The sequence below is a fragment of the Schistocerca piceifrons genome, chromosome 1, assembly GCF_021461385.2.
Source record: "Schistocerca piceifrons isolate TAMUIC-IGC-003096 chromosome 1, iqSchPice1.1, whole genome shotgun sequence".
In the NCBI taxonomy this organism is placed as follows: domain Eukaryota; kingdom Metazoa; phylum Arthropoda; class Insecta; order Orthoptera; family Acrididae; genus Schistocerca; species Schistocerca piceifrons.
The window spans coordinates 885,498,134-885,518,413 of record NC_060138.1 but is presented as its reverse complement, the minus strand read 5'-3'; the positions used below and the strand labels follow the sequence as shown (position 1 = coordinate 885,518,413).

Below are 20,280 nucleotides of genomic sequence, written 5' to 3'. Positions count from 1 at the left end.
GTCGTAAGGTCATTATTGCCTCACATGTTCAAACATTTATACGGAATCCAAACTGATCTTCCCCGAGGTTGGCTTCTACCAGTTTTTCCATTCGTCTGTAAAGAATACGTGTTAGTATTTTGCAGCCATGGCTTATTAAACTGATAGTTCGGTAATTTTCACATCTGTCAGCACCTGCTTTCTTTGGGATAGGAATTATTATATTCTTCTTGAAGTCTGAGGGTATTTCGCCTGTCTCGTACGTCTTGCTCACCAGATGGTAGAGTTTTGTCAGGACTGGCTCTCCCAAGGCCGTCAGTAGTTCTAATGGAATGTTGTCTACTCCCGGTGCCTTATTATGATTCAGGTCTTTCAGTGCTCTGTCAAACTCTTCACGCAGTATCATTTCTCCCATTTCATCTTCATCTACATCCTCTTCCATTTCCATAATATTGTCGTCAAGTACATCGTCCTTGTATAGACCCTCTATATACTCCTTCCACCTTTCTGCTTTCGCTTCCTTGCTTAGAACTGGGTTTCCATCTGAGCTCTTGATATTCATACAAGTGGCTCTCTTTTCTCCAAAGGTCTCTTTAATTTTCCTGTAGGCAGTATCTATCTTACCCCTAGTGAGATACGCCTCTACATCCTTACATTTGTCCTCTAGCCATCCCTGCCTAGCCATTTTGCACTTCCTGTTGATCTCATTTTTGAGACGTTTGTATTCCTTTTTGCTTGCTTCATTTACTGTGTTTTTATATTTTCTCCTTTCATCAATTAAATTCAGTATTTCTTCTGTTACCCAAGGATTTCTACTACCCCTCGTATTTTTACCTACTTGATCCTCTGCTGCCTTCACTACTTCATCCCTCAAAGCTACCCATTCTTCTCCTACTGTATTTCTTTCCCCCATTCTTGTAAATTGTTCCCTTATACTCTCCCTGAAACTCTGTACAACCTCTGGTTTAGTCAGTTTATCCAGGTCCCGTCTCCTTAAATTCCCACCTTTTTGCAGTTTCTTCAGTTTTAATCTACAGTTCATAACCAATAGATTGTGGTCAGAGTGCACATCTGCCCCTGGAAATGTCTTACAGGATACGGGATGTGTTACAGGTCTTACAACCTTCTTTTATGATTCTTGAACCAAGTGTTAGCTATAATTAAGTTATGCTCTGTGCAAAATTCTACCAGGCGGCTTCCTCTTTCATTTCTTACCCCCAATTCATATTCACCTACTATGTTTCCTTCTCTTCCTTTTCCTACTCTCGAATTCCAGTCACGCATGACTATTAAATTTTCATCTCCCTTCACTACCTGAATAATTTATTTTATTTCATCATACATTTCATCATCATCTGCAGAGCTAGTTGGCATACAAATTTGTACTAATGTAGTAGGCACGGGCTTCGTGTCTATCTTGGCCACAATAGTGCGTTCACTATGCTGTTTCTAGCAGCTTACCCGCAGTCCTATTTGTTTATTCGTTATTAAAGCTACTCCTGCATTACCCCTATTTGTTTTTGTATTTATAACCCTGTGTTCACCTGACCAAAAGTCTTGTTCCTCCTGCCACCGAACTCTACTAATTCCCACTATATCTAACTTTAACCTATCCATTTTCCTTTTTAAATTTTCTAACCTACCTGCCCGATTAAGGGATCTGACATTCCACGCCCCGATCCGTAGAATGCCAGCTTTCTTTCTCCTGATAACGACGTCCTCTTGAGCAGTCCCTGCCCGGAGATCCGAATGGGGGGACTATTTTTTACCTCCGGAATATTTTACCCAAGAGGACGCCATCATCATTTAACCATACAGTAAAGCTGCATGCCCTCGGGAAAAATCAAGGCTGTAGTTTCCCCTTGCTTTCAGCCATTCGCAGTACCAGCACAGCAAGACCGTTTTGGTTAATGTTACAAGGCCAGATCAATCAATCATCCAGACTGTTGCCCCTGCAACTACTGAAAAGGCTGCTGCCCCTCTTCAGGAACCACACGTTTGTCTGGCCTCTCAACAGATACCCCTCCATTGTGGTTGCACCTACGGTATGGCCATCTGTATCGCTGAGGCACGCAAGCCTCCCCACCTACGGCAAGGTCCATGGTTCATGGGGGGAGGTTCAGTGGACTAATAGGAGTAGAATTGTGCCAAGACTTATATAATGCTGTTGCAGACATCCTCTTGTATAGACAAGGAGAATAAGGGGTGAAGATAGATCATTTGTCTGTTTCAGGTGGATGCTCACAATATTGTCCCATGCTGGATTGCCTCAGATAAATTGGAATATGCTGCCAGGACAATACGAAATAAAATTAATAGCAAACTGCAGGAGTACTTAACACAATATCCACCTGTTGTGCCACATCCTCATTCACCTAAGAAGCATGCTATTGTAAGACAATTTGTACATAAACAACGGGAGTATATCTGTTACACTTACTTCTCATTAATTATGTTATTGTATATATTGACTGTTGCATTCTCGTGTATGTATTCAGTGACTGATTTTATGTTCTTGCTCTTTTTAAATGTGGGGTTATATTTTGCTTAATATAACAAATGATTTGTTGATTGTGATTGCTCGAAAAGAACGGTATAATGTCTTTTATTGAATTTGAATGATTGAAATGAACTTTGGTGTTACAGGAAGCTAACTGGGTAGCAGCTGAAAAATTCATAGAAGCTGATCGAAGTGTTCAGCCTGTGACTTGGGCAACTGCAGGCACTGAGGCGGGTCTTTTAATGTTGCATAAATTTTGCACGAAGGGCTTAAAAAATTATGGTTCCAAGCGGAATGATCCGACAATTGATGCACTTAGCAACCTGTCTCCCTGGTTTCATTTTGGTAAGAGAAACATATAAAAAATAATAAAATACTTTTGCCATGACAAACAAGTGAAAGTAACTCTGTGAACTACAGTTATCCAGCAGAGAGCTGTAACCAACATGCAAAATTTGCTTACTAACAAGGGCAGGTCCCCAGGGGTGGGATTGACAATTTGAAACCACCTAGACAGTGGAGTAGATAGGGACTGGAAAATGTAGCATCTATTTGTGGCAAAAGTTCATCTATTTTTGGAAAAATTTGCATCTGTTATTATCAAAATTCACATTTATTTTTTTGTTTTTGTATGATTAGATGCTCAAATTTTAAAAGCTGTCATGCTACATAAGTAAAGATAAACGTTGAAACTGACTGTTGAATAAAAGTGCTAATAGGCAACGTTTTGACTGGAATATCCTTCAACACATCTTTGTTCTGAAATGGCCTTTGGTTTTTTCGTTTGGCTGTATTTAAGATTTCAAAAATGATTGTTGTGTTGAAAAGAAGCAGCATTTTCCCCACCAGTGAACTGAATGTGTCTTCGATTTAATGTGTTTCTGGACTTTATTTGTCTTTTCCCGCCCAATTCGGCGATTACAAAATCTCCAGACTATTAATTTTGACTTTTCATGGGCAACCCATGCTTAACAACGCTCCAGGTAGAACTGAAAAGGCATTTCACCTAGAAGTAAAACCAAACTCTATTTTAACATTAGGGAAAAATTTCAGCCAGTCAAAAAATATTACAGATTTTATTTTCCAATCGCTATAGCGCAGAGTGTGGGAACTGTAGGCTATAGTGGCAGATGGCCACTAGTGTAAACGAATTAGAACTTTGGTGACTGCCAGAGGGGAAAGGAGCGTTGCGGGGAAACAAGCCCTACCTCCCTTTCTCAGGGAAGCAGCCTACAGCAGAACTGAAAGATTTTCACAGCAATCGTCGATCTCTTCTGGTATTGTAAGAGCCGTAATCAAAATTTGTGATGTATCAGGATTGGTCGCTTCACTTATTTCAAAATAAGAAAACAATGAGCAATGCACAACAAAGCATTTGGTGACTGCCATCACTCAGTTGCTTGTGGAGGTTAGCAGAATATTGTTGACAACGTAGTTCAGGTCCAACCTCTAGTGGTATTCGATAAAACTACAGTTCAAACACCTACACTTTTTATTTTGCTGATAGGTTCTTATGCACATTGTCATTCCAAATTGGGCTTCACCAGGTGAAGTACAAATCCGGTAACTGAAAATTGGTTACATTTTTGATATTTACCATGTTTTACAGACTATAAGACGCACTTTTTTCCTTGAAAAATTGCCTCCAAAATTCAGGTGCGTCCTTTACTCAAAATTGATGTAAAAATGTTCAGTGTTTTATTTAAAATTCCTGCCAGTCTTAAAAATCACCATATATTCTATACCGCAGGAAACCTATCTCTATCTGGCAAAATTGGATTCAACTGGCAGCAGCAGTGCACTGATGTGATGGACGTGAGTTGCGGGAATTCACAAGCTTGCTAACTCTCTCTCTCTCTCTCTCTCTCTCTCTCTCTCTCTCTCTCTCTCTCTCTCTCTCTCTCTCCCCACCCCCCCATCCAAAAAAAAAAAAAAAACCACAGAACACTGTCGAACTCAAACAATGGAAAATACAGCATGGAATGTAACAATATTGTGGAAAGGAAAGTTGCCCCTCACCATATAGCAGAGATGATGAGTTGCAGATAGGCACAACAAAAAGACTATAACAAATATAGCTTTTGGCCAGTAAGGCCTTCGTTAAAATTAGACGACAATCACGCAAACGCAACTTACACACACATGCCTGCAATCTCAGGCAACTGAGGCCACACTGCTTAACCTGTGATGGGTCATTGCAGTCTATGGAGCCAGTGAACTTGAATTGAAAGTGATTTGTGTCATTGGTAACAGTACAATATTTTTGTTAGTAGCTAGTTTCCGAATGGAAAAAAATAGAAGGTATTCATGATGCAGACTATTAATTGAAATAATGGCGTATGCAGCAGGACATGGAAACAGAGCAGCATGGTACAGAAGAACTGAAAAAAATGGGGAAGACTAAATGCGCAAATACAGGATTGAATGCAAAATGGCCAAAACTAGATGACATATTGAAATGGATTTAAGGACATTGTCAAAATGGCATTAGAATTAATAAAAAAAATATTCAAATACATGCTTGTAAGCTAGTGCTGCAATGGAACTTAACAGGCTTTAAGGATGGATGCTTCCGTGACCATTGTCGCAGTCAATAAAGATTTTCTGGGTTTGTGATTGCATTGCCAGTATGTAAAACTAATGACATTTTAGAAGTTCTAAATATCGACAATGCAGTCACAAATCCAGAAAAATTTTATTGACTTTAAGTACGGAAATACGAGGGTCATCCACAAAGTAAGTTCTGTTTCTATTTCTATCCATGACAGCGCTACGATCGCAGTTCCAAGCATGCGCGGCAGTTACTCTGACTCAAGGAAAAGACTGTACACCATTTTCAGGTCGCTGCTGCCGACGTGTGCTTTGTAGGGCTTCTTTATAATGTCAGCCATAATTGAAAATGCTGCCGCGTGTGATATCAGATGTGTGATTCATGTTCTAAATGCAAAGAAAGTTAAACCAAAGGAAATTCATTGGCAAATCTGTGAGATTTACGAACAAAATGCTATGAGTGATTCAATGGTTTGAAGATGGGTCAGACTGTTCAATGGAGGATGTGCTCAAGTGCACAATGAAGAATGAAGTGGACGCCCATCTGTGGTTACTGATGAACTGGTTCACACAATTCAATCCTCCGTACAGCGCTGACTTCGCTCCTACTGACTTTCATCTATTCTTACTGTAGTGTTTAATAAAAAAAGAAAAATAAGAGAGAAGAAAAGAAAAAGGTTGAAAATGTGGGAAGAAATTGTAAGTGAAAATGGGTTTTTTAAAATCGTTAATGACCGTGAAAAAAAAAATGAAAGAATGAAATGCAAATCGGACTTAGTATTACAGAAAAGCTATCGGACTTCGTGATTCGGAAAAGCTATTGTTGGGTTGGTCCTTGTGGCGTTTTTGAGCAAAAGTTAAACCAATTTCCACTACAAAAATTATTGAAAAAGAACAGAGAATAACAAAATGTAACTGATAGGGGGAAATGGCGCAGATAAGATTTCATCCTTTACCAGGTTAAGATGTCTTCTTTTGTGCGGCATCCAGGTCTTCAAAAATCTCCTTCAATTCTGCGTGAAAAGTCTGCTCCGAAATCTTGCAATAAGCTTCATTGTCCAGTAATTTCTAATGTACACAAAACTGTCTTGATATTAAATGCAATTTATTTTAGTTGCTTCTCTCCATCCTCCGAATTTCATAACAACATCCTCAATATGTCTACACATTAAAATCAGATCAAGACTAGCTAATAAGTTTTTTTACGTCTTCATCAGATCACATCTGCCTTAAGCTTCTGCTCTCGAGAGACAATAATGAAACGGATAAAAAAAAAAAGAGAGTTACAATTTTAGTATTTTCTCTGCCGTCGAGCGCTCTTACCACAGCGACGGTATAATTTATGTCTGAGGGAACGAGTGTAGCGCGGCGAAATTCAAAGTCCCGCTACATTACACCTAAAATATGTCCTTAGTGGTCAACACTTCAACGATGATGACAAGCTGAAAGAACATGTTACCACATGGTTGAATACACAGGTGGCAACTTCTATGAAGAAGGCATTCGAAAACTTGTGCCACACTATGACAGGTGCCTACAAAATTTCGAAAGCTATGTCGAAAAGTAGTTTAACAGTTGTAGATTTTTGTACAATAAATATTTTTTCTGTATCTGTACACGTTTGTTTTCTATAACCAAATGGATCTTACTTTGTGGACGACCCTTGTTTTTGGTGCCATAGGTTTATGAAGCATCATGGACTTAGCATATGAACGAAAACCATAATATCTCAGAAAATACCACAGGAGTGTGAAGAAAAAATGTTGTCTTTCACTTTATTATTCAACATTGAAGCAAACCAATGCGGCAATAACCCAAATGGCAAATATGGATGAAACTCCTCTGACATTTGATGTTCTGAGTAACAGAACTGTTGTCATGAAAGATGCTAAAACTATAACTATAAAAATAAGTGTATGTGGAAAAAATGCACTACACTGTTGTCCTTTCATGTTGTGCTGACTGTATTAAATTCAATCCAATGATCATTTTCAAGTGCAAACAAATACCAAAACCTTTTAAAATACTGCCAGGTGGTGGTGTTCATGTGAATGACAAGGGGTGGATGAGACTGGTATGAAATTATGGATTAACAGAGTATGGGAGAGGAGGAGAGGCGCTTTATTGAAGACGAGTTCTCTTCTTGTGCTAGATCAGTTTAGTGGTCACTTGAAAAATTCTGTGAAAATGGAATTGAGATAGGGAAATACAGAGCTTGCTGTTATTCGGGCAGGACTTGCTTCACAATTGCAGCCTCTTGCGTCTCGATAAATAAGCCATTTAAAGTGTATATGAGAGAGAAATGGAACAAATGGATGATGGATGAAACCCAACATGAATTCATGCTGAAGGGAGCTTCAAAACAACCTACAATCAAGCAAGTGCGTCAGTGGATAAAATTGTTGTGGTCTAGACTGAGAGGAGACATTATTGTGAAATTTCTCAAGAGGTGCAACATAAGTAATGCTCTCGATGACAGTGAGACCGTCTTCTATATGAAGAGGACAATGGAAGAGGAGGAGGAGGATGATGAAATACTGTCTGTTAAGTAAGTTCATATTTTGAGGTAGAATTTGCATCTGTTTAGCATTTATCATAAAATGTGAATTTTTCTAGTCGCTAGGAAGAGGTTAGGGTCTCAGGTATCACACCCTGCAGCCATTCACCCCTGGTGGGTCCTACTTTGCGAGTAATTGCTGAATAAGAATTTATCTAGCTGCACTAGTATCGTGAAAACAACACTGGTATATGATTTTCTGTTTCCTTCCTTTTATTCTTTTTTCTTTTGAAATCTTTGTCCATATGTTTTTAATTATATTTATATATCCATTGTAATATTTAATATTTAATAATACCCATTTATTGATTAAAAAATAAAAGACAAAATTGGCTGTGTAATGGTCACAAAAACATGTTTTTTGTTATAAAATATTCATTTTTACGGTAATCACCATACAGCCAATTAAAACATAAAATCGTCTTGCACCATCTCCCCAAGGAGCTCATGATTCTTCCGTGAGTTTATGCATGGCGCACACGGGGCCCCGAGCTATTGCAGTCAATTCTTCCTTGCCTGGCTCCATTTCCTTCACCTTGCCCTCCCTCCTGATCCTCGCTCCTTCCCCATTGCCACCTCCTTCCCCTCCCTCAGTGTTATGATTTATGTCGACCTGACTATTCAGCTGGTTTCCTGTATTGGTTGCAATTTTGTTTCTTTTGCCTGTTCTTTCAGCCTTTTTGTCATTTAGGTCCCCACTTGAGGTTTGACCTCTGCTTCAAAATTTCATGTTTTTAGTGTGAGTCATATGGCGAAGAACTCCCTCCCCAGCATCTGCAGTCTGGATTCTGCTCCCCCTCTTCCTTACCTTCTCCCTCCCCCCCCTGTAGGGCGTTTTCCCCCTGCTAGGTCAGCAACACGTGTAGCCAGTCTTTGTGATGGAGCTGTTATGTACTCATATGGCTTAGCCCCCCCACAACACAGGGATCACATTACTGATACTACCCGTGCTGTCCCCTTTCCACGTATGCCAAGGAGTGGTTGCTTATTTTCTTGGAGCATCAGAACTTCCAGCAATGACCACCATGCCAGGCAACCCTTGCTGTGGCTGGGGGGGTGCCCATGGGGAGAGCCCTTGGTATAAGGGCGGATTGGCGCATGAAGCGTATCGAGCTGCAAAAATCTCTAACGGCCATCTCTTTGAATGGTGAAGGATCATTGAATGCTGCTTCATATGACCTGGCAACCTTCCCTTTCTGGGCTACACCATGGGAGGAGGGCCAGGCTCGCCGTCTTGGGTTGAAACACTTCCACCCATTACCTCGCCTGTAGTAGGGTGGATGGTGACACATTCACCGCCACAAAGCCATTATTTTTTGTGGAAAATACTGAGGACAAGTTTGGTGAAGTGGAGTGTTTGAGTAAGATGCGGCTGGGCTCCCTGTTGATCAAAGCTTTCCCCCCCCCCCCCCCCCAAATTCGCAGCTCTTCATGCCTGTGATCATCTTCGCAATGTCCCAGTGTCTATCACTTCTCACCAATCTCTGAATATGGTCCAAGCAGTAATTTTTCATAGGGACCACATCCTGCAGACTGATGAGGAACTATGGGCGAATCTGGAGCAGCGTGGCGTTCATTTTGTTCGACGTGTGCAGAAGGGTCGCAAAGACAACCGCACCGATATTGGTGCCTTCATTCTGGCTTTCAAGGGGGATACCCTCCCAGAGAAGGTCAAGGTAATGTGCTACAGATGTGATGTGAAGCTGTACGCCCCTCCACCTATGTGGTTCTTTGGGTGCTTGTGTTTGCGCATATGACTTCCCGGTGTATGCCAGACCCTGTGTGTGGTGACCACTCACTCCATGAGGGAAGTCCCTGTGTTCCGCCGCCTGTGTGTGTGTCAGTTATGCTGACCGCCACTCCCCTCGCTCGCCGTATTGCCCAGCTTACAAGAGAGAGAAGAAGATCCAAGAATACAAGTCCTTTGAACACCTGTCTTGTGCTGAGGCTCACCAAAAGTATTAGAGACTCCATCCAGTGTCACTATCTTGCCTCTGTTACTTCATTTTCTCCTCCTCCTTTGTCCTTAACCCAGCCACGTCCCTCTCCCCCCTCCCCCTCCTCTGCAGCTCACCACAACCTCCCATTAGGGAGCCATTCCCCTCCTGGCCAAAGAAGTACCCCCCTTCTTCGGCATCTGCCTGTGATTGGGCTCCCTCTCGGGTCCCCTCTACCTGGTGTCTCTCAGGCCAGAAGACTCTTACCACCATGAGGCCATGTACATCTCAAGGTCACTTGCTCTCTTTTAGTTCTAGATCTTCTAGAAGCCTGTACTCCCCCTCTGCCCTATTCTTCTCCACCTCAGAAAGAGACGAAGAAACATAAATCCCAAGAGAAGGCACCTCTGTGCAACCTGAGTCTGACATCTTATTTATTTCGCATCCTTGTCAGTGATTACTGACAGAGTGACCTGACCTCCTCCTCAGCTTCTTCATGTCTACCTTGGACTCTCACCACACGATCATCCAGTGGAATTGCAATGGATACTATCGTCACCTACCAGAAATTCAACGTCTTATCTCCTCCTATTCTGCATTCTGTCTTGTTCTTCAAGAAACGCATTTCCTTGATGGCCACTCTCAAACATTTTGTGGTTATCGGGCATTCTGTTGAAACTGGTGGGCTGTGCACTTCGGTTCGCTCCGATGTCATTAATGACTGAGTCCCCCTACGTACCAACTTGGAAGCGAAAGTGGTTCAAGTGCAAAAGACTCTGACAATCACCATTTGCAATGTCTACCTCCCTCCAAGTAGGCCATTTCCTTATGTAGGACCGTCTACTTTAATCCATCATCTCCCACCCTTGTTTCTCCTCCTTGGGGACCTCAGTGCCCACCACCCACTGTGAGGGAGTGTCACTTCAGTGGGTAGGAGTATCCTAATTGACCAACTTATCACGGACCTCAATTTGTGTCTCCTCAATTATGGTTCCCCTACCCACTTCAGTGCCACTCATGGCACCTTCTCTGCTATCGATCTCACGATCTCCTGCCGTACCCTCGTGGCTCCCCTACATGTGTCATCCCATGATGACCTTTGTGACAACGACCACTTTCTGGTGATTCTATCATTTCCCTGCTGCCACCAGGCAGACATGCCCCCAAGTTGGGCATTCCGCAGGGCCAGTTGGCCTTTATATATGTCTGCTGTGAACTGTGACACCTCCATCTCAAATTCCATTGATATAGTCGTGCAAGGCATCTTTGCCACTATTCTTCATGATGCTGAGACTGCTGTCCCCCTATCTACAGGTCCCCCTTGTCATTCACCGGTTCCATGGTGGACAAAGGATGTCGCAGTCGAGGACTGCCTACGGGCACTGCAGCGATTTAAGCTTCACAGACCAGCCTCCTCACTTTTAAGCATCTCCGTGCTAAGGTCGCTACCTTATTAAACAGAATGAAAAGGAATGCTGGGAGTGCTATGTTTCCTCCCTGGGGACATATGCCTCTTCATTGCAGGTTCGGTCCAAGCTCCGTAAACTTCTGGGCTGCCAGTGACAGTCAACTGTCCAGGTCTGAACCTCCAAGGTGCTCTGTGCACTGATTCATTGGTCCTTGCAGAGCATCTCGCAACTCACTTTGCGATGGCATTGTCGTCCTCTTCGTACCCTACTACCTTTCTCTGGCAGTAACACACAGTTGAACAAACCCCCATCTGTTTCATCCCGCACCACGTTGAGCCCTATAATGCACCCTTCATTGAATAGGAATTAGTGCAGGCTCTTAGCTTTTCATGAGACACAGCCTGAGGCCCAGATTCCATCCACAGCCAGACGATCCAACACTTGGATCTTCCCCAGAGGCAACACCAATGGCAAGGCAGTATAGATATCCCCGTCCTTAAGCCCAGGAAAAACCCAACGCCTCTAGACAGCTACTGCCCCATTATCCTGATGAATGTACTTTTTAAACTTCTCGAAAGGATGGTCAGCTTCAGATTATGTTGGGCACTCGAATCTCGGGGCCTTTTTTCCCCGTATCAGTCTGGCACCTGGGCATGGCGATTTCCAACTGGCCATTTACTCCAGTTGGAATAAGCCATCCGACAGGCTTTTACTCAACGCTAGCACCTTGTCGCATACATAAGGCGTATGACATGGCTTGGCACCATCACATTTTAGTTACCCTCCATGACAGGGGCTTCTGTGGTCCCCTTCCCATTTTTATCTCTGAGTTTTCATCTCATTCTCTTTTTCGGGTTCGAGTTGGCACTTCACTCAGCACCACTCAGATTCAGGAGAATAGTATCTCACAGGGTTCTGTGCTAAGTATCACACTCTTTTTCATTGCCATCAATGGGCTAGTGACCTCTGTTGGGCCTCTGGTTACCCCGGCATTGTACGTCTATGATATTTGGATCTGGTGCAGCTCCCACTAGGTAGTATCTGCTGAGCACCAGTTTCAAGGCACCACCTGACAGGCCTTTGTGTGAGCTACCACCCATGGCTTCCAGTTTTCCCCCTCCAAAATGTCCGTTATGCATTTTTGTCATAGACCCATAGTACACCCCGATCCCGAACTTTATTTAAGCAACCAACTCCTCGATGTTGTAGCACAGTTCCATTTCTTGGGCCTTACTTTTGATGACAAGCTGACGTGGCTGCTCCACATTCGCCACCTAAAGACTACTTGTATGTGGAAGCTTAGTGGTCTCCGCCTCCTGGCCCACACATCTTGGGGTGCAGACTGTTCCATTCTTCTATTTTCCTGTGCTCTGGTTTTGTCCGTACTAGATTATGGTAGTCAGGTTTATGGCTCAGCAACTCCTTTCACTTTGAAACTCCTTGACCCTATCCATCATTGTGGGGTGCATCCGGCTGTTGGTGCCTTTCACACTAGTCATGTTGATAGTCTCCTCATAGAAGCGGGGATTCCCCCTCTACATATCCGACAGAACCAACTCCTTGTTTCTTATGCATTTGCCATTTGCCAGTTCCCTGACCATCCTGTGTACTCTGTGCTCTTCGCTAATGAGGGATGTCTCCCTCCTAACACCTGCCCATGGGTGGGATTGCCAGTTGGCATGTGTCTCACTTCCCTCTGTCAGGATCTCCATCTCCACTCTCTGGACTGCATCCCATGTCTTTCCTCCCATAAGCCCCCTCTTGGATGGTGCCTAGACTACGGATTAGGACCGAGCTATTCCAGGTCTCTGTCGCTTCTATGGTTTGCCAGGATCTTGTATGTGCCATCCTTCTGGAGTTCCACAGTGCCACCATCTTTTACTCCATCTCCACACTCTGGACTCCGTCCCCTGCCTTTCCTCGCATAAACCCCCCCACCCCCACTTGAACAGTGCCTATACCATGGATTACGACTGACCTATTCAAGGGTTCTGTCGCTCCTATGGTTTACCGGCATTGTGTATGTGCCATCCTTGCAGAGTTCCAGGGTGCACCATCTTTTACACTAATAGTTCTAAGACAATCGATAAGGTGGGATATGCTTTCACATTTCCTACTGGCTTCGAACACCATTTATTGCCGGGATCATGTAGTGTGTTCACAGCAGAGCTTCCAGCCATTCATAGGGCCCTCCTTTTTATTTCTCAGGCCTCCCTCCACAGCGTTTTAATTTGTTCAGACTCCATGGGCAGCCTGCAGGAAATCAACCGATGTTGCTCTCTTCACCCTTTGGTCTCTGCTGTCCATGACCTTCTCCCTCCCTTTGAGCATGCCGTCTGTTCAGTTGTCTTTTTGTGGGTCCCAAGTCATGTGGGCATCTCAGGGAATGAACTATGACCGTTCTGCAAGAGAAGCAGATACTTAACCCCCCCCCCCCCCCTCCCCATTTCCTTTAATGATTCCAGCTGTGGATATGTGGATCTATGTCAAATATCTCTGTGCCCAAAAGTGGAATGCCACCTGGAGCGTTACTGTTCATAGTAATAAACTCTGCACGATCAAGGAGTCTACTGCAGTTTGTTGCTCTTCCTTCCACTCTCTCGGAAGGAGCCCACTGTTTTATGCCGTTTACGCATCGGTCATACCCAGCTCACCCATTGTTTCCTCATACGTGACAACAGCCCCCCCCCCCCCCCCCTCCCACAGTGTGGTTGTGGAGCCAGACTGATGATATCGCACATATTGGAGGAATAGTCCCTTCTTTTGGCCCTTCGTGTTAAGAGTCTTCCCGATTCCTTAAATTTAATATTAGCAGACAATCCACGGATGGTTGAACTGGTCCTCAGTTTCCTCTGTGAAAGTGGTTTTTATTTTCAGATATAAGGCTCTTCCTTTAGTCTTGGAGCAGGGGCAGGTTGGTTGTAGTTGGGACTTCTTTTACAGTGTTCTGAGTCTGTAACCCCATTACCACCCTCCTTTTTTCGGTTTTTAGATTTAGTCTAAGCTTTTATGCCTTTACTGTGTGTGTTTAATGATCATTATTTTATAATTTGACTCCCCTGATGTGGATCTGTCCACTTTTAGCAGAACCTCTTTCTTCTGTGACTCACTTCGGAATCGCAGGACTGATGACCTCGCCGTTTGCTCCCATAACCCATCTCAATTAAATAATCAGTCAATCAATCAACCTCTTGCACCATGGACAAAATATAAACAGTACCTTTGCTGCAATTACACTTTTTCTTTAGCAAAGTTGAAAGGCAGCACACTTAATTAATCTTACGAAATATTGTTTACATATCAATGAAAGTAATTAATTTTTGAAAATATAATGTAATTGGATGGATAAAAAAATCTACTCACCAAGAAGCAGCAGCAGCAGCAGGAGGAGGAGAACCCACGAGTAAAATATTGTCTTATTACTACATAACTTTGCTCCATCCCAGTCATGTGAAATTGATTGGATTTTGATTACATTTTCATCTTTATTTTGAAGTAATTTAGGTTCATGTTTAATAGCTTTGTTGTGTATTTAAATATAAAAGTATTAAAAAGTTCAAAAGATTAAAAATGGAAAAAAATATTCAGACCAAATAATTGATTAAAAGTAATGATGAGATGTATTGATAAAGGTTTAAAATACACAGGGGTCCAAAAAAATGTATCCACTGTTTAAAAGTCCATAACTTGCAAACTAATTGACGGAGTTGTCTTATTTTTGGTGGAAGTCCAACTTAAAGATATCACTGTAGGTGTTCAAAATGGCCACCATTAACATCCACACACAAACGATGCCACCGAACTGCAGCACGATCTACTGACTGCAACGTGTTCAATTGTATATTTGCACATGAATGTACGATGGATTCTTGAAGTTCATCCAATGTGCGTGGCTTTTGTAGATAAATGACGTCCTTTAGTGGTTTCCACTGGTAAAAGTCCAGAGGAGCTAGGTCTGGGGAACGTGGTGGATACTCCACAACACCTCTGTGGCCTATCCATCTTCCTGGTAGATTTTCATCGAGATACGCCCTAACACGATTTTGGTAGTGGGCTGGGGCGCCATCATGTCTCCATACAAGTCTCGGATGGCAGGTAAAATGGATGTCTGACGCTTCTGAAGGTACACCTCACTGGTAACTGTGCCGTCAAAGAAGAGTGGCCCAATCAAGCCCCAGTAAGACAACCCACACCACCCATTTACTCCTGGCAAATTCACGGCTTTATCTACATGGACATTCGGATTTTTGGCAGCTCAGTAGATGCAATTGTGGTGATTTACTGTACCATTGAGTTTGAACTGTGCCTCATTAGACCAAACAATCATCTCTGCAAACTCTTCATCCTAGTGCACCATGTTAGTAAACCACTCAGAGCACTCCATTCTACGATCTGGGTCATCCTGGTTCTCATTGCATGTAGCAATCATGGGATGTAGCACTTCCGCTTTGCTGTCTTCAAAATTCGCTGAACGCTTGAACGGCTCACTCCAGTTTGACGGGCACACTGTCTCACAGATTTCTGTGGTGAGCAAGTGCATTGTTGTAACACACAACGGGAGTTAGCTGGACTTGCTGCTGTTACAGGTCATCAAGATCGTTGTTTGTGTACATTGTTAACACAGCCTTCGGCTTCAAATTTCTCTCGAATGCGATGAATCGTTAAACATGTCGGTGGCTCTGTTTGATACTGATTTCACCATTGCCGTTGAACCTCATTAATGTTTTCATTCTTAAAATACCACTTCAAAACTGACTCCTTTCATCGAATGTAAGCCTTGCGCCAGCCAAGTTTACTCGAGTAACGAGGTGCAACTAAGAACAAAATACTGATCATCTGGCGACTGTCATTTGACAGAACAATACAACGCTTGTGTGGCGATTGCCGGAACTACAAACTATTACACTACCAAAGATGAGACAAGTATGTCAATTAGTTTGCTAGTTATGGACCTTTAAATAGTGGATACATTTTTTTGGACCCCTCTGTATAATTGGCTCCCAGCAGGTCTCATTCCCACATCCTTCATCATACCTGTTAAGCAATTAGGCTCTTAAGTTAAAGCATTGTTTCAAAAATACATGGTATTTTCAAGGCTCTAGAATATCACAAGATTTTTTTTCATTGATTACTTTCAAACAACAGTCCCATTGGAGTGAATGGCTGCAGTGTGTAATACTTCCCTAATATGCACCACCATATAGGTGGTTTCGAAGAGTCAATCTCATCCCTGGTGATCTCTCACTTGTAAGAAATACGGCTGTTTTTTTTGTGTCACTATTTTAATATCATTTTTGTTGTAACATTATTCTAACATCATTTTAGTTCATTCATTTGATCAAAGAGCAAACGAAATATTTTCTCCTCAGAAAATATTTTTATCTGAATGGAATGTTGCCCATTGAAAGGATTTGCAGTTAAAGAATGGTGACCTGTTTACCTAGTTTTTACATTAAAGCATTCATTTATTTTTCACAATATTGCACCTTTTTTTTTTTAATGATTATACAAGCACTAAATACCACATAAAAAGTTAAAACACCGAGAAAGTAAAATCTTTAAATTTTCATAACTAGTTATATGAATTACTTGGCAAGTGACAACTGTATTTTAGGATCATCCATTGTAAACTAATTAACATTCCATCACCACACCCCTCATTTTTGCATTTTTAGCTATGCTTTCTGCAACTTATTGCATGTTGACATTTACAACCTAAATTGTCTCCGGTACTGTGATTATGATGATTCTTGTTGCATGTCATCGTTGATGAGGTACCCTGATGACTTTCCTGCTTAATCCAAGAATAATTTCGTTTCCTACAAACCTGAAAGTAGCATTTGTTATATTCATATTTGTTTTATGTTGTTTCAGTTTTGTCAAGTACTAAAACACTGTTGTTAGACACATCATAGAATGTTGTTACGGATGTTTGCTGTTGATCGTTAAACACACTCATGATGCAGAGACATATAATATATACTAGAGAAGTCCACCAGAGCAGTTGCCAGCATCAGACTACTTTTGCTGCTTATACTCACAGGTGGTAGTGAACCACCTGCAGAGCATAAGATAAAAGTTGGTCTGAGTTGCACATTCCATGGTCATGCCAGTGCTCATAATACATGTTCTCTGAAAAGATTGCACAGATCCATATCCAAAATGGCAAGTTAGTGTTAACTGTCTCCCTCTAACTTTAAATTAGTTTAATAATAATAAAATAGTAATAATCCCAGAATACATTTTAGAACATTTCTTATGTAAAAAATTTGGCCATTACTTCACCCTGAACATCATGTTAAAGAATGATATGGAAAGCTTTTTAATTTGCACACATTCTTTGGGAGTTCTTCACCAGTTAGTTATTCAAAATCTAATACAAAGAATTTAGTATAGAGTAGTCATAGACCATTTTGTTTATGTTGTAGCAAACCTGGACAACATTCCATACATTTGCTGTCTGGGGGAGGTTGAGTGGAGGCTACAACACATGTGGTTTATTAGTTCAGTTTCAGTAAAACTCTTTCATACAGAATAATTATCTTTAGAAGATACCCATGTCTTATGAGGGATGACATAAATTTAAAATTACACAACACAATGATAGCTATTCATGTACTGTATTATGTCTAGTGGTTATTTTGTTATAAATTTTTATAATCAGGGCAAGACTTTGTGCTCACTCTGTATTTCCATGGCAACTGTAGAAGACGCAACAGGTACTATGATGATGACCATATAGTACTTCTGCCAGCGACTCCACGTCATGTGGCAAAGAGCAGTAGGAGGAAAGAAAAATCTATAAGCTTGCTCCCAGGTGTGGCAGGAACTGGGTTTCTCCATGTGACTTTTAAATGTTCAAACTGTTCAGCTTCACCAGTAGATTGAGGACGAAAATGACCACTAGTGACATGATGCAAGCCATTCTCGCCACAAAACTGTTTAACATTGGCTGACTGGAACTGTGGTCCATTGTCTGAGGCAAGGATCTCAGTAAGACATTAGAGACAGAAAATAGAGGACAAAGCCTATACAGAATTGGCAGCAGTGGTGGAAGTCAGGGGGGCTACAAATCGAAACTATCTGTATGCATCTACCACCAACAATCTTCGTGTGTATCAGAATTGACTTGTGAAATTTATGTGGAAGTGTTGCCACCTTCTGGGCAGATGTGGCCACTGAAAAAAAGCATTGTGGCAGAGCAGACTGATACCCCACACAAACTGTGCAACAAGAGGTCATTTGCTGAATTTGGGCGTCCATGTCCTGTCAAGTACAATAATATTGGGTGACTTACTTTGTGCAAACTTCAAAAAGTAGCAGCATGAGTGGGGAATTTCTTTCAAACTATGTGGTCACCAGTGGCACACACATTACAAAACTACATGAAGAGCTGGGTCAGAAGCAATTGCTCCAGCAAAATTCCAAAAATGAAGAGGAAAATTTTAAAGAATTCCAGAAACTTGAGTGTCAGTTTGATAACATGAATCCTGAGACGAATCGGATGCTGATGCTAACTGGTAACTGAGATGACAAGACAGTGCCTGTACAATAACTTGTATTGATAATTAGGCAATAACAGAGCCTAGTGTTCCAATTTTTGTGATATCCATGGTCAAACAGTCTTTGAAGGATTGAACAAAGTTGTTAAAGGCCAATGATAGGTAATCAAAAAGAGCTTTCAACAGTACAAATTTTTGTGGAACTTGACAACACAATAGTTTTTCAAGTTTACCATAATTGAACTGTGCTTTGTGCAATGGGCCCATCAGATGATAGAGCATTGCTCCAATCCTGTAAACAGATGCAGCCACAGGTAGTGCAACGGGAGCCAGAATGAACTAGGCAATGATGACTTAACAGAGCATCCTTTAACTGCTGACATTTCTGGTGCAGCCGATGTAGCAGAGCAGCAGTTTGCACAACATTAGCAGTAAGCTTAATGTGATATGTTAATTTTCCCATGACACCCTGTAACTCCCCTATGTTAGGGGGCACTGACAAATCGTTGATCACAGACAATTATGAATTAGCATGAGGAATACCCCGTGAATTTATGACATTTTGTAAATATTATAGTTCTTCGTGGGAGAAGGAGCACTTTTCTGTGTTGTTCTTTAAGCTAGCCTGTGTGAGAACTTGAAATCAACACTCTAAATTTGCCAGATGTTCAGCCTGCGGAAGACCTGTGACAGCCGGCCAGTGTGGCCGAGGGGTTCTAGGCGCTTCAGTCTGGAACCGTGCAACCACTATGGTTGCAGGTTCGAATCCTGCCTTGGGCATGGATGTGTGTGATGTCGTTAGATTAGTTAGGTTTGAGTAGTTCTAAGTTCTAGGGGACTGATGACCTCAGATGTTAAGTCCCATTGTGCTCAGAGCCATTTGAACCATTTTTTGAACCTGTGATAACTGTATCATCCGGATAGGTCATACATGATGGTACTTTGGCTATTAATTGTTCCAGGAAGTGTTGAAAAATAGTGAGAGCTAAGCACTTGTGGATGGTGGTCTTTGAAACTCAAACAATCCGAAGTGAGTATTAAACAGAAAATATTGCTGGACCACTCATCCAGCAGTAACTGTAATGATGCCTCGCGTAGATGAAAGTTTGAAAAGAATCTGCCCTATCCCAATCTGCCCATTCATTCCTCCATTTGTGCGAGAGGAAAAGAAACCTTGATAGTTCATGGGTTTACTGTGGGTAACTTCCTGATAGGCTTTTTGAGAATGATGGGGCTGGGGTGGGGTGCACATGCCTAGCACAATAAAATCTTGGTTGCACACTTTCTTTAACATTAGTGTATGCCTCAAAATATGTAGCCTTTTCTAATCCTTGTTGGAAAAGTGCATTGACTTATTGCACAAGTTTCTGTGAAGTGAAAAAGTGAGACTTTATTTGTGCTTGCTGCACTAGCTGGGCCGTTATGATATTCACTTGCTTAGAGCCACTCAGTGGCTTCGTGTCAGCCTGTCAACGTATAATAAACAGATGGTCTGTACATGACCTTGCTTACCACATTTGAAACACTGTGCTTCATGACAAGGACATGCTTTTCTTTCATGAGTAGAAAAGCACCATGGGCAAGACTTCCTTCGCTTATTATGATGTACACCTCATGTACAACATGTCCAAAAGGTTTTACCTTTGCCTTTACCTTTACCTTTAATCTGAGCCTGGTTTTTGTTCGCTCTAACAATAACTGTGCACTGAGTGCCTTGTACTATGAACAAGGGAGATTAATGGAGACTCAAAATAAACTTCAGTTCTGTCTACAAAACTTGCAGACACTATAATTGACAGAACCGTTTTCCGATCCAGGTCTGACAATTTTATATAGCAGCATGTAA

At 41.9% G+C, this 20,280-nt stretch overlaps 1 protein-coding gene across 7 annotated transcripts in view; it reads left to right on the top strand.

The window, feature by feature from the left end:
- Nucleotides 1–20,280, top strand: part of LOC124716747 (deoxyribodipyrimidine photo-lyase) — a 134,598-nt gene that overhangs the window by 88,011 nt on the left and 26,307 nt on the right. For 5 of the 7 annotated variants that reach the window (XM_047243293.1, XM_047243325.1, XM_047243310.1 and 2 more), the window contains 2 exons: nucleotides 2,213–2,383; nucleotides 2,626–2,824. In XM_047243293.1, the coding sequence (XP_047099249.1) occupies nucleotides 2,213–2,383; nucleotides 2,626–2,824 (370 nt within the window). The remainder of the gene's footprint in view (nucleotides 1–2,212; nucleotides 2,384–2,625; nucleotides 2,825–20,280) is intronic. The other 2 variants (XM_047243302.1, XM_047243338.1) reach the window with 1 other exon arrangement.